Source organism: Labeo rohita, chromosome 2, assembly GCF_022985175.1.
Source record: "Labeo rohita strain BAU-BD-2019 chromosome 2, IGBB_LRoh.1.0, whole genome shotgun sequence".
NCBI lineage: Eukaryota > Metazoa > Chordata > Actinopteri > Cypriniformes > Cyprinidae > Labeo > Labeo rohita.
In genome coordinates this window covers 17,597,559-17,612,480 of record NC_066870.1, presented here as the reverse complement: position 1 = coordinate 17,612,480, position 14,922 = coordinate 17,597,559, and the positions used below count along the sequence as shown (strand labels likewise).

Sequence of the window (14,922 nt, the reverse complement as noted above, 5' to 3'; positions counted from 1 at the left end):
CAAAAGTTTACATACGCTTGACTCTCAATACTGTGTTATTACTTGAATGGTCCACGTTTTTTTTTTTTTTTTTTGTTTAGTGATAGTTGTTCATGAGTCACTTGTTTGTCCCAAACAGTTAAACTGCATGCTGCTCTTCAGAAAAATCCTTCAGGTCCCACAAATTCTTTGGTTCTTTCCAACAATGACTGTATGATTTTGAGATCCATCTTTTCACACTGAGGACAACTGAGGGACTCATATGCAACTATTACAGAAGGTTCAAACATTCACTGATGCTTCAGAAGGAAACAAGAGCCGGGGGTGTAAACTTTTGAACAGAATGAAGATGTGTACATTTTTCTTATTTTGCCAAACAATCATATTTTTTGCCATTTAGTTCTGCCCTTCACAAGTTTCAGAAGATACTTGCATGTTTCCCAGAGTACAAAATCAGCATAAATTTATGCTTATTTTGGAGCATCAGTGACCGTTTGAACCTTCTGTAATAGTTGCATTTGAGTCCCTCAGTTGTCTACAGTGTGAAATGATGGATCACAAAATAATACAGTCATTGTTAAAACGGGTTCAAAAACTTCTGAACAGGGTAATTTTTATAAACTCAACTATTATTTTCTCTTGTGGACTATATGTAAACATCTTTTATGTGAAACATCTTATTCGGGTCAGTACTAAATAAAAAATAACATGCATTTTGTATGATCCCTCTCATTTTGGTCAAATAATTAACATTTTGCAGATTCTGCAATGTATGTAAACTTTTGACCTCAACTGTATCTGTAGCAACAGTGAAAGTGAATAGCACATAACAGGCACAATACTGCCATAAACATAGATATCTATTGATACAATGTCACATGACTAAACATACATCATCTTTTTCAAAAAGTTTTCAAATTTATCCACTTTGGAGAATGCTTTCAGAAAGCTCAGTTTTCTTTGACAAAAACACTGCCTCAGTGTGGATGGAAGGCCAAAACAGAGAAAAAGATACATTGTGTGAACAAGGCCTTAGTAAATAACCTTCATCCCAGTATGTAACCCCTACTTTTTACCAATTTGATAATATCAAACACCAACCAACATTTTTCCCCTCACTGAATATCCTGTACAACTAGGAAATGTTAAATTAAAGTAGTAAAAATAGGTTGCGAATGCCATTTCATGTTTTCATGACTTGACAGGAAACAAATGCTCTCAAATACCAAAACAGTTAGTGCCTTATCAGCAGACACTAAAAAAGAGAAGGAAAACAAATGAAAATGGTTAATGTCTGTCCAAAAGCATTAGAGATGAAAGTGGCTGGCTGATCAGGCCAGAACCTTGAGTAAATGGCAAACAGGAAGTGCTCACAGATGGTTGGATTGCCCCTTCAAATTGAACCGTGTCCCTAGTTAACCTCAAAACTTGTTTTACCTGCCCTTCATAAACACCACATCTCTCAGCTAGACTAGTCAAAACACCACTGCGCTCCTCCACAGCAGGGAAATGCTGGAGATAACGCCTTCACACACTACTCTGACCTTGCAACGAAACAAGAAAAAGGGGCGCACACACAAAAACACAAAACAGACAACGAGTAACCCAGAACAGGCTGAACTCAAACAGCAGGACCGCCCCCCGTTTGCAAAAGTGTGGGAAAGCAGCACGTAGCGGCCTTACTGCCGAGAACGGACTGCGGCGGAGGGTTGTTAAGTGGTCCCCTGGAAAAAGAAAAAGGTCACCCTGTTTAAACATGACAAAGATTACAGTTCAACCTCTTCCACTCTAATTAGCAGCGATAGGAGCGGGCTGAAACTCCAGTAAACACAGGGCTCAGAGCGCTGTAATGACCTGCCACTCAGCCAAAAATCTGAAAGACACCAGCGTTTGCAATCCCGAAAATGGCTCCTGGCAGGCGAAGGGTTAAGATTTGAGTTGGGTCAAAAAGTTGAGGCTTAAGATGCTAAAAATAATAGCACAACATTCATCTAAGTGTGTCAAAAATAGAGGTGAGTGGGATCTCCATGTGGGAAGACAGGAAAAAGTGCTTTTTTTGCAATGAAAGATGATGATGAGGGAGGATGGAAAGCGACCAATAAGAGCAGAGAATCTTTAATTATAAAATTCTTAACTAACAGCCTCCTCTTTCCACTTTTCCACTAGCCTACTTCAATGATACCAGAGAACTTGTGTTCAAAATTAAGTAACTGAGAAACAAACTTTTACATTTAAAGGGACAGTTCATCCAAAAAAAAAAAAAAAATTCTGTCATTTACTCACCCTGTTGTTTTCTTGACCTCCACATTTCCACATTGACTTTGGACCAAAACAGTTCAAACATTTCTCAACTTCTTTTATGCTTTGCAGTAAAAATCCATACAGTTTTGGAGCAGCATAAGGTGAACAAATGATGCCAGAATGATCATTTTTGAGCGAACTAGCCCTTTAAATTAAACCTTTCAACTCCAAATGAGCTTTTGGGCCAAGCATTTTCAAAAAGTTTTCTCTGCGCGTTCCGTGTTGCCAGCGGTCCATGGGCTAAACAGCAGTTACTTTATATAAAATCCTAAATCTAGGCTTCTGCTCTGAGGTTTGCATAATGACAAAGAAGCCTCTCTGTAAAAAGCAGCTACTTCAGAGTCTATGCTTCAGTCGACACTTCTAATTAAACCCAGTGACCTTTTCTGTAAACACGTGCGTTTGAAATGCCCCTCTCCTCTGTGTGCCACACCTTGTTCTCGTTGTTTCGGCGGCTTGCTTTTTTCAACGCCGCGATGCCATAAGCCGAGGCATTCACCAAGCGTCGGATGTGCTTCTGTCCAACACAATGGCACGACCTGAAAGGCTTGACCTAAGTACTTCCTTGTTGTTTTTAACCTTACACAGGGAGAGGTTAAAGCCAAGTACAGCCATTAATTACAGCATTGATGCTTTTCTTATTGGAGGAACTGGTTTGACAAAAATGCAGCAACAAGGACACTTGGCATGACTCAATCTGACTGAGATTACAATGGATGAAAGTTCATGCATTGATGCCACAAGAAAGAGCTATTGGGAATCACAGGTGAGGACCTAAAGCTGACGAACACACAAAGGCACATTGTGGCAGCGAGCAGGCCCAGTGCTATGGCCTGTGGCCTGTTGTTCTATTCTTGTGTCAACACATGTTGCTGCCAAGCCCTACAGAGCCTTGTTTCTGACCCTTATCAAAACAGCGTACCCTTCACGCCCATCCAGCGTGCTCTCGCACCATCTAAGCCTCCACAACCTGAAGATCACTTTTGAGCGGGGAAATCAATGTTATGGTACCTTAAAGGAATAGTTCACGCAAAAATGAAAATTCTGTCATTAATTACTTGCCCTCAAGTCTTTCCAGACCTGTAGGATGTTTGTTCATCTTTTGAATATAAATTATGATATATTTGGTGAAATCCGAGAGTTTTCTGACCCTGCATAAACAGCAACTACCACGTTCAAGGCCCAGAAAGGTAGTAAAGACATCATTAAAATAATTCATGTGACATCAGTGCCTCCAATGTAATTTTATGAAACTACAAGAATACTTTTTGTGCACAAAGAAAACAAAAACAATTTCTTATCTTCTGTGTCAGTCTCTGATGCATGTTCATGACAGTACCATGACGCATGCCTGAACCACTAAAGTCAAATGGGCTATTTTGATAAGGTCTTTACTACCTTCCTGGACTTTGAACGTGGTAGCTGCACTGCTGTCTATGCAGGGTCAGAAAGCTCTCAGATTTCATCAAAAATATCTTAATTTGTGTTCCGAAGATGAACGAAGGTCAGAATTTTCATTTTTGGGAAGAACTACCCCTTTAAGTAGTGGCATTGTAAAAAAAAAACAAAAAACTTGCATTCGCCTTGCCAATGTCTAAACGTAATAATTTGTGATTATCTTGATTGACTAGGATGGTTGTTTAAAACCAATAATCACACTCGCCCTACTGTGTCAGCATGTCTGAATTAAAAAAAAAACAAAACCTTGTGTTGAACTTCGAAAGCTTCTCTCAATACAGAAAAAAACAATGTTTATAAATTATACATGTGTATGTCGGTTTGTGTACAGAAATCATTCAGAAATCATTCTAATATGATGATTTGCTGCTCAAGAAAAATGTTGCTTAATTACTCATGTTAAAAACAGTTGTGTTGCTTAATATTTTTGTAAAAACCATGATATATTTGAAGTTTTCAATTATTCTTTGATTAATAGAACATTTAAAAGAACTAAATTTAAAATAGATTATAACATAATAAATGTTTCTACTGTCACTTAAAAAAAATATATAAATAAATATAAATATATATAAATAAATCTTATGAGGTCTTCCTGACCTCAAACTTTTGAAAGGCCGTGCAGGTAGTGTGATAAAGAAAGTTACTTTTAAAAGTAATGTATTACAATACTGAGTTACTCCCTAAAAAAAAAAAAATAATTGACTAATTTCATGACTTTGTTACTTTTTATAGAAAGTAATGTGTTATGGTACTTTTGTGTTACTTTCACATTACTTTTTAAATCTGGGCATGGCTTGCTTGCTTGTTTTTAATATAAAAAACCTTGTAACAAAAAAAACAACAACAAAAAATAAATAAATAAAAACCAAATGTAAAAAACCTAAAACCTAAAACCTGAAACCTAAAACACTAAAAAGTACAATGAAAAAGACTCAGGCTGAAGGAAAAGTAAATTCACATCTGTACTGTAGAACACAGGAAAAGGCTCAACACTCGTCACCAATTTAAAAAAACAACAACAAAGCACAAATGTTAGTTTATCTAAAGTCATTTTTGCTGCTTAGTATGGTTGAAGTGGATCATCAAAGGTCAGCAGCAAAGACATTGGTTTATAACATTTTTGTGTGTTTTAACTTATTTAATTATTGCAGATTTGCATCATATTCTGAGTTTTAATTCATTTTGATGAATACTGTGTTTTTTTTGCGAGTGAGATTAATTAATGCATGTTCACATTTAGTCTGTGTGTACACAGCGTGCACAACACCTCTGTACTTCCGATTTCTCACAACATGGGAACAGGAGACTTGTCAGTCAATAAATGTAACTGGTGTTACTTATTTGAAAAAGTAACTCATATTTTCTTGTATATTACAAAGTAATGCATTACTTTACTATTTACTTGAAAAAGTAATCTGATTATGTAACTCACGTTACTTGTAATGTGTTACCCTCAACACTGGCATTGATAAAGATGTCTTGAGTCACACTTATAAGGAAATTTGTAAAACACTGCACTACATAACACTGGCTAACTGAAATACAGTGACCAGCTAGTATACCATTCATTCATTTCTCCTGTGTTAACAAGAAATTTAACCACAGATTTCCTGTATTTTTTAGAACACAACACATAAGTGCGTTGTGCAACTTCTCAAACTAATGTTCTCCTCCGAGAGCTGTCCTTATCTGCGCAGCTGTTCGGAGAACTCAACCGCAGCCTGTGCAAACAATCCATCTTGTCCATCGTTAATTAGCTACAAAGACATTGAATGTTAAAGGAGAGGGGTAATGAGACAAAGAGGCTTTGTAATCTGCCATTGTACACTCTGCCTTTTATATCCTCAGAAGCATGCCAGTCGTGGCCCTGCGCCCGGCCTCTCATCGGTTTACACCAGCTCCAAATCCAATAACACACGAGTCATGGTTCCGATTAACTAGAAAAACACCACGCAAACAGGAAAAGAGGGAGCAACAGTCCCATCGCACATCATATACGCAAACTCTGAACAATTCCAGAAACGACGGGGGAACCTGTTGCAAGAGACAGGAAGCAGAACATACCTTGAATGCATTGCAGGGAACCATCCTCCGCTCTGATAGTGAAGGTCTCTCCAGGGTTGACTTGCACGAGGATCACCTGCGAAAACACTGGGAATCAGACATGCGAAACTTCTGATGCCAAGCCAAAAGTTTAGTCGGTAAACCCTTAATGTTGCAAATCCTCAAAACGCATTAATCCATAACTTTAAAATGAGCCGTGGAACATTAAGGGAACTACATTCACCACAACTGCCAAGAAAGCAAATATGATGCAAGCAGATGTTGCGAAACCAGATGCGAAACCCCCTCGAAACGGTCCGCTCGCCGTGCCATCTTCTGCTCCAGGCTGCTTACCATCATGTTTTCAGCGCACAGGTTGTTGAGAGTGCAAACGTGCCTGTAGATGTGAAAAAGTTGGCCCGCCATGTCGCACGAGCCCTATGTTTCCTCACAGCCCTGATGGTCGTGTGTCAGGCGGACCTCCCATCTCACCGCTCCAGCCCTGGAGATCTGGGCACCTACTTCCTGCTTCCACACACACATACACACACTGTCTGCTGCTGCTGCAGTTGCTATGGGAACGGCGGCATGCGCTGAAGAGTCAAGCCGGCTTTCCAGAGGAAAACCTTGTGTTCACCCCTCCCTCCTCTTCCCGGCACACACCTAATGCAGATAAAGGACTCACCCAACACGTAACGCTGGCAGAATGCAAATGCACACTTCCTTGACCTTACGCATTGTACCTTTGGATAATGTGAGCAATCGAATGTAATAACTAATAAAGAATGCTGGGGATTGACAACTTCTTCATGACCGGGAAGATTTTTCCTTTTCAGTTATGCAGAGAAATGCGGACTTGGCTGAATCCAAAGCACTTAACCTTCACTATCTGCTTTTTCCTTATCTCTCAAGGGTCTGATTCTTTTTCCACTCTGGCCGGAGGAAACATGGCCGGGGCGCTGTATCTGCAGCACCTGGAGAACAGATCAGAACAGACTGATCCGCTCTGATAGCGCAGATCTACAGAGAGATGTGGAAGGGAAATGTGAAGCATGCCTGAGGGCTCGAAGTGCTGCCTGAATGTCTAATGTAAGATGACTACAATGTTCCTCATTGACCACACTATTGACCTGGTTCAGAATGGATGTTTCTGGCTTGGTTTTGAGGAATTAGGAATTAATAAGAAAGAGCCTATGTCAGTTGAATTAAAAGTAATTAAAAGCTAGTCAACTTTTTTTGGTTTCAACTTTCAAAGAACTTATCAACTTGTGAACTCTTCCTTCAACACAGCATGAACCCATAGAAAAATGGTCTTGAACTTCAAATGAACGTCTATCTTTGTTTCTTTTTAAAATATGTAGAGTGTATTTTGTGCATCAGCAATACCAAGTACCAAAAAGTATAAGCCTGTGAACACTGTTGAACAAGCGTATGGGTCAGATAGTCCCAGCCCAGAGTCGGCATGGTTAAATTAAATCAATAAACTGGGTTAAATTAAAATTTCCTAATAATTTACTCACCTCTGTGTCATCCAAGATGTTCATGTCTTTCTTTCTTTAGTTGAAAAGAAATTTAGGTTTTTGAGGAAAACATTCCAGGACATTTCTCCATATAGTGGACATCAATGGGGATTAATGGGTTGAAGGTCCAAATTGCAGTTTCAAAGCAGCCTCAAAGGGCTCTATCTAACAAAACAATCATCATTTATTAAAAAATGTTCAATTTATATACTTTTTAATTACAAATGCTCAACTTGCACTAGCTCTGTGTCCACAACCTCATGTAGTCAAATTGGAAAGGTCATGTGTGACTTAGGCAGAAGTACAGACCAAGTGTTTACAAAGTAAATATCCAAAGAAAGTCAAACACCATTTACCAAAAAAAAAAAAAAAAAAAAACAAAAAAAAAAAAAAAATAACAAATGTCAGACGATTTTGAAATCAAGATTGGAGTTTTGTACCCTACCCTACCTTTTTGGACCGAAGTACAATGTGGGACCTTTCCAACGTGATTACATAATGTGTGAAGTAACAGACACGCATTGCAGAGCTAGTGCAAGACTAGTTATATTGGTTAAAAAAAGTATACAAATCGCGCAAAGCACTTTGATGCTGCAGTGAAAAGGCAATCTGGACCTTTAACCTGCTGATTCCAGTTGAAGTCCACTATATGGAGAAAAATCCTGGAATGTTTTCCTCAAAAACCTTTATTTCTTTTCAGCTGAAGAAAGACATGAACATTGGATGGCATGGGGGTGAGTAAATTATCAAGAAATTTTAATTCAGGAGTGAATTAATCCTTTAATATTGCCATTTTAAAGCCAAAAGTGCTTCAAATATTATATGGAAAAATGTTTTACATAAACGCTGTTATGTCTTCTTGAAAAGGAACTTGGAAAAACATTAAATTCCATTAATAGCCAAAACAACAAACAAGCCTGCATACACTTTTGTAAAAAGATTAATTCTAAGCCTTCATTTGCATCAACGCTTCCGAAAATATTGATATACATTGATTAATATTTACTTTTACATAGTTTCCATGATTTGGAAGGAGATCATCTTTTTTTTAGGGGTCCTTGGTAACACTTTAAAAATCCCTGCTCTAAGAATTTATAGCTTACATTCACATTCATATGCATGCATCTGGCAGAGGCATTTATGCAAAGCAACTTGCACTGCATTCAAGGTATACATTACCAATTCATGCACCGCCCGGAGTAACGCTCACCTGTTGTGATCCATCTCCATTAACATTAATCATGTGCGGCATCATGGCCACCTCCCCGTTCAATAGTGGTGGCGGCAGTTCCAGCGGAATCTGGTCTGTCATCATCATTGTGACGTACATTCATGGAGAACTTTCCTGGACTGCCTTTCTGTGACGAGACAGGAAGAAAAAGAAATAGCTGGTGATCAAACAGTAAACAATATATGATCATAAACTTGCAAACGCACCCTCTTTGGGTGTCCTGGTTTTGTGCTGTGAGTAAGGTAGACGTGTACATTTATCCGAGATGATTTCACAACCTTCGGTTTGTGACGTTCGAGTGACTAAGATAAAGTATAAATGAATGAAAGATGCAGAGTTGCATCTCAGTGACTCAGCAGGCAATTGAAGCCAACCATAGAGCACAGCAGTGTCATTGTGAGCTTGACAGCCTGAGGGAAGATCTCTTAAATAAGAAGAGTGTGTAACCGATGCAAAAGTGGACTCCCACCCCCCCAGAGTTTGAGTTTTGAAACATGTGAAACAATGAACGCTGTTTTTATAGAAGACCATTCAAGCAAGCTGGTAATGATCTGCTAGTTTAGTGGTCTAATGGAAGAGAGAGGAAAGGGTTTGGGGAATGAAAAGGTGACTGAGTCATCAATGAAGGGTGAAGTGGAGAAAGAGGCACACAACTTCTTCATTTAGGATACAAGGCCACCCATTTGTAACATAAACACACACGTAAACAGTACCACCACTGTAAAAGAGGCACAACATGTGGCAGAGCCCGCAGGACCAAAATACAGAGAGAGAGAGAGAGAGAGAGAGAGAGAGAGAGAGAGAGAGAGAGAGAGAGAGAGAGAGAGAGAGAGAGAGAGAGAGAGAGGGAAAGAGAGACATTTCTGACTTCATCAGACTCTCGCACATGATTCACCAGGAGGCATATATTAAAAAAAAAAAAAAAAAAAAAAAAAAAAAATACTATGCTTCATAAAGACTAAAGGGGAAAAAAAAAAAAAAAAAGTTGTAAAGGGAGTTTTTTGGTCACACAATGAAATTCAGTGGGGTCCAGTGTTGTTTCAGACTACACTGACTTTTACTGTATGGACTAGAATAGACACAAATATTTTTTTTTAAAACATCACCTGTGTTCCATGCATGAAATAGCCATATAGGTTTTACATACTAAAAGTATGTCATACATACTTTTAAGCAGCAAGAATGCATTAAATTAACCAAAAGTACCAGTGAAGACTCGTATAACATTGCAAAAGTGAATGATGAACTTTCTATATTACAAAAAAAAAAATATTATTCTCTTTTACAAAAGTCTTGATTTAGTTTTTGGGGTGTACTACAAGAGGTTTTCATAATTAATTGTTCCAAAAGCACATTATTTTTAAGATTATATGACACTGAAGACTGAAGTAATATCTGCTTTTTTTTAATAAAATAAAAGCATGGACTAATTACTCTAAAGCCTTAGCAATCTCTAGCCTTAGCAAAACCAATAAAATGTCCTTTGGATACAAATAGCACACCATGTCCCATTATACCCCACATTCTGTTCTTTCCAACGATGTTAAATGGCTAGTTTTGTGTGACTCCTGTAAGCAGATATATAAATCTGCAGTTATTTGGCAGCAGTTGGTTCGCTTCAAAAGAGAGGTGCAAACCCAGCTGAAGATACTATAAATGTTTGTGGACATCATGACAGCAAAAATCCGATTCCTTCTCTGTGCAATAAAGTGGTCCATCCACTCTCCCATTATATCTTCATTCTGTTTGACTTTCCATCCATCCTTCATTACCTTTTGCCCACTCCTCATGTTCTATGTTTATGCAGTGCATCAGGTGAGATTGACATGGCAAAACAAGAGTAAACAGATTAACCAGATGGTGACCTCCTTTAGGCCCAGTCATGATCCGAGCGCTCCCCGACAGTGCCGTCTCGGGCACACATCTCTAACTGCAGTGATGAAAACAGAATGTGCCATTGGATTGGAAATGCAAGAAGATCAGCCTGAAAAGAACCATCTTCCATCTGGTATTCTAGCATGGTGCTCACTACCAGTACTGACCAGAGACCCAGTCGGACCTGGTCAAGACTACATTTTACTATACAATGCTTGGAAGATGCTGGTGACACTACAAGCGCATGTATATAGTCCAGAATCACTAGCAACTATCCAGAGCAACAATAAAGGCAAATGACAAATAAATATAGGAGAAATGTGTCAAAGTCAGTTATATGTGCTATGACTATAACTGGATATTGGCATGTAGATCCTGCCCTGTCTTCAAGCCAGGACTTTGATCAAACATATTGTATAGCTGAGTTACAACAACTTCCTTTTCCATGGCAAAACATCAAACTTTGTCAGGCCGCCACAGACACGCCCTTCAAAGAAACCTCAAGATCTTCACGATTCAACATTGCAAGGGCCTTTAGAGTAGACTGACCAAATATAATGTTGATGTCATTAAATCTCTTTGAGGAGTTTGTTAGAGAACAAAACACGCCAAACGTCTGTTTAAATCTCTAGGAGTTGTTCATTTAAATAAAACACCTGAAAACGGCAGAAACGGCACAAAACTGAGAAAATTTAAAATAACAGACTTCCTGTTGGACTTTGAACCACAGGACTTTTTTTGTAGGTATTGGTGTGTTACATGTGTCTACCGAATTTCGAACATGTATGTGAAACACAGTTTGAGGGGCACTTTTATAGATGGCCCGCGCTGCGGGCGTCCCGAGTTCGAATCCCAGCTTGTGGACCTTTCCCGATCCCACCCCCGTCTCTCTCTCCCACTTCGTTTTCTGTCCAACTACACTGTCCTATCTAAATAAAAGCATAAAAAGGCCAAAAATAATAAAAAATAAAAAAATAAAAAAATTATAGATGGCGCTATCAAGCTGTTTTGACACACCCACTTCTTTCACCACTTTTGGCGTGTGTGCAATGTTTCATGAGTTTGAGCATGTTTAGGCCCTCAAAAATCCGATACATTTTAGAGGGGAAGAAGAAACTGATCAATTCCAGTAGGGTCCTCGCACCATCAGTGCTCTGGCCATAATAATATAACTAGCCAAAACCTGACCCAAAAGGTCATAAAACACAGAAAATGACAATGGGAAAGGAAAAAAGATGGTAAGATTGGAGACAGCAGGTTAGAATAGATGGATAGGAAAGTTGGCTTCTGAACGTGTCAGAATTATAAACAGACAGAATCATTGCGAAACACACCATCGTACATGAAATAGAGGAAGAAAGAGAGAGACAGACAGACAGTCCAACAGACGGCCACACACAGAGACGAAACCCTTCAGCTAACCAGAAATAATTAATGAGCTTTTAAGAGCCGCCAAGCCACAGTCCCAGAGAGCTGAGGGGAAGATTCTGAGAAAGAGATATATGGAAAACAAAAGAAATAGAGACAGCAAAAAGGGAGAAATGGGTTTAAATGACTAAATACAGGCCATCAGAGTTAATTCAGTCAGCTGTCGGCTGTGAAGAGTGGTCCTGATGCAGTCGTGGTTTCAGGCGACAGGTTAAAGTGCCGGGCGGTTAGGCTGAGATTAGTTCAGTTGAGCGGCCCGTGCTGAGCTGCTTTGATGCCTGGATCCCTCCTGCTTTAGCAGCTAATGGGGCCTATGCTAAGCCTCGGCCTCTCACCCACCAAAAGCTATAATTAGGATTTCCATTGAAACTGAAGCCTTCATTTATTTTAGGATTTGTACAACTTACAGTGGAAACTTACAATGAGATGGATATGGGTTGTGATAGCTTAATAGCCGTGTTTACTGTAATGCTGGCCTAATATGTCACGCACTTTGTAACCTTTTTATCTCTTTGTTTGAAATGTCTGTTTTGTTCTCCAGCTGGTGTGCTTGCACTTACGTCCATGGATTTCCACTGTAAAGGCTGTTCTGCCAGTAAAATCTTTGAGGTTTCCTCCTCTTCGAAAGAATGTCTGATTAATAAGGTGTCGATTCCAAAAAACGATAAAATGTTAAATTGAAAAATTCCTTCAAGGATAGGCCGCAACAATTGACCGCTTGTTCGCTGGGGCTGAGGGAAGTGGTGGGATGAGAGACAGCCTTGTGTAAAGGGGCCAGGCTTGCTGCTGGAAGTGAAAACTGAGGACTGCCTCTCGAATCTAACAGAGGACGTAAAAGACGATAATTCACTGAGGTGTCACCTCATCTGCCAGTCGAGGCCAAAGAGGCCCAGCTGAGCTATAAACCCTAAGCCCTGAGTCTGTGAAACCTTTCTATTCAGCTACTGACATCCGACCTTTACCTTTGCACTGTTTTTCACATAGCTAGAGGTCAACCTTCGTACATCCTGAAAATAAAATAAAATAGTAGTGAATCAGTGTAACCAATAAAATAAATGAGTAGTGACAAATTAGAAAAAAAAATTAATAAATAAATAAAAAATAAACATCTACAACTACTTCCGTATGCATGCAAACAGTTTCTAGTGCAGAACAAACAGACACAAGAGTCTCATGATTGCATGTATTAATGAGATTCTGGCCTTCTGGCTACTCTCAGTTCATTACCTCATTTTCACAGTAATTTCCCTCCACAATTTGAGAAACAAAAAGCAGGTCTGTTTGCAGCACTCACTTTCTTGTGCAGTCCACCACATAGACTCGCATGCAATGACACACACATACAAACTAGCACAGCTCATGTGTTGGGCTTGACAGCACAACGCCTCAAGGAAAGCAAACTATTATTTTAAGAGACTGGTGGGCCCCATTATCCTTTCACTTGTCCTTTTCTCCTTCTACTGCTCCTCCTCCACCTTCTTTTTCTCTGAAGTGTTTTTCAAAAAAAAAAATAATAAAAAAATATGAATCAAACCAGCTGGTCAAAACCGGAGTACCAACAAACCCTAATAAATGAGAAACGAGGGTTGATTGAATCCATAAGCATGCAGGTTTGTTTAATCTGCTTCCTCCGCAGCTTTCACAACACAGAGTTCTTTAATTGGCATTTAAATTAAAGGTAGATGAAAACAGGCTGAGTATGCCTTGGGAGATCATAGCATGAGATGTGAGCGTATCTTTCACGCTTATAATGTCGGGAAACTCAGGATAACCGCCTTGAAAGGGGACAAGTTTTTATGATCCTTTAGAGTCTTCATTAAATATTTGCAACATACATTAGCTAAAATTCCTTAAAGGTTGTGTAAATCACCACCTCTTTTAACTTGTTAAATCGGCTCTGTTCACAGCGAACTGTTTCAGTGCATGTCTCTTTAAATGATAATGAGCTTCTGCTCATCCCACCCCTCTCTTTTTGTGCATTTGGTAGCACATTACCATCAAAAACAACCTAATCCACTGCATCCTCAGTGGCTCTGATGTCAGGAGAAAATGAAGACTCTTATGTTCACTTGTACATACAATAACAAAACACCTGCATTGCTTACGAGACATTATTGTCGATTCAGCTGCTCGAGTGTGGAGAAAATGGTGAACAGCATACAACTAGCCGAGGGCGAAAATATGCTAAAAGGGGACAGTCCATCAGCGGTTGTGGGCGGGGCCTGTGCAGTATGACATCATACTGCTCAGAAAATCAAAACGGCTTGATAATTGTGACGGTTTAGGTTTTTCAGAAATACATAAAGGAGTGAATGGATTTTTATCATTGTAGGGTGGTTTTGTCAACACTGCTAAGACACATTTATATGCAAATCATGTAAAAGTGAATTTTGAGTATGCGTATTTCTGGCTGTGAGAAAGTTTGTGCTTTGAGGGAGGAGAGGAATCTTCTAGCCAAGGGCAACTTGTAATGTTGGTGGTCCACAACTCTGTTACCACCAGCATCAAAAGCCACAAGCGGTATATAAATGTTTTATTTTTTCCTTGTTTGGAATGCTACACTGCTCATTTCTTCCTCCTCAAAAATTCAAAAGACTCCTCAGTAAGGTGTGTGTAACAGCTTAGCGCTGTTGCTAAGGGCTTCGCTGGACTGTTGTGATGTGTTTTGCTTTGCTGTGTCTACCTATGGCTTTCCTTCCCTGCTAGAGTCTCCCTGTGGTGCAAAGACTAGTTCTCCAGATTTTGTAGTGAACTGCACAGGTCCTGGGAAATACAAAAGAAAAGGCGTTTCTCAATGAAGGCGCATGGGATTTTTGAATGACAGGCCGTGCTTTGACTAACCGGAGATGAATATCAGTGTCTCCCATTGAGAACAAAACACACTGAGCCACTTCCTGTTCTACAGCCTGCTCGCTGCAGACTGCATAGTTAACATTGTGCAGGACAAAAAGGGAAGTATGGTACGGTTATACGTACATACTCACTCACATGCTCCTCTCAGCCAATTTACATGGTGGGTGATTTGCCATAGCGCCTCAGTCCAGATCTTGCATAAAAATAAATAAAAAAATTGGTCATGCACAC

The 14,922-nt window shown here is 39.4% G+C and overlaps 1 protein-coding gene across 2 annotated transcripts in view; it reads right to left on the bottom strand.

Annotated features, from left to right (window-relative positions):
* The window catches only part of fndc3ba (fibronectin type III domain containing 3Ba), a 174,579-nt gene that overhangs the window by 128,436 nt on the left and 31,221 nt on the right, over positions 1-14,922 (bottom strand). Inside the window, exons 2-3 of one of the 2 annotated variants that reach the window (XM_051131518.1) lie at positions 8,515-8,658; positions 5,806-5,881 (exon numbers count right to left, since the gene is read on the bottom strand). In XM_051131518.1, the coding sequence (XP_050987475.1) occupies positions 5,806-5,881; positions 8,515-8,634 (196 nt within the window). In that variant the 5' untranslated portion in view covers positions 8,635-8,658. Of the gene's footprint in view, positions 1-5,805; positions 5,882-8,514; positions 8,663-14,922 lie in introns of both variants that reach the window. The other variant, XM_051131508.1, reaches the window with a different exon arrangement.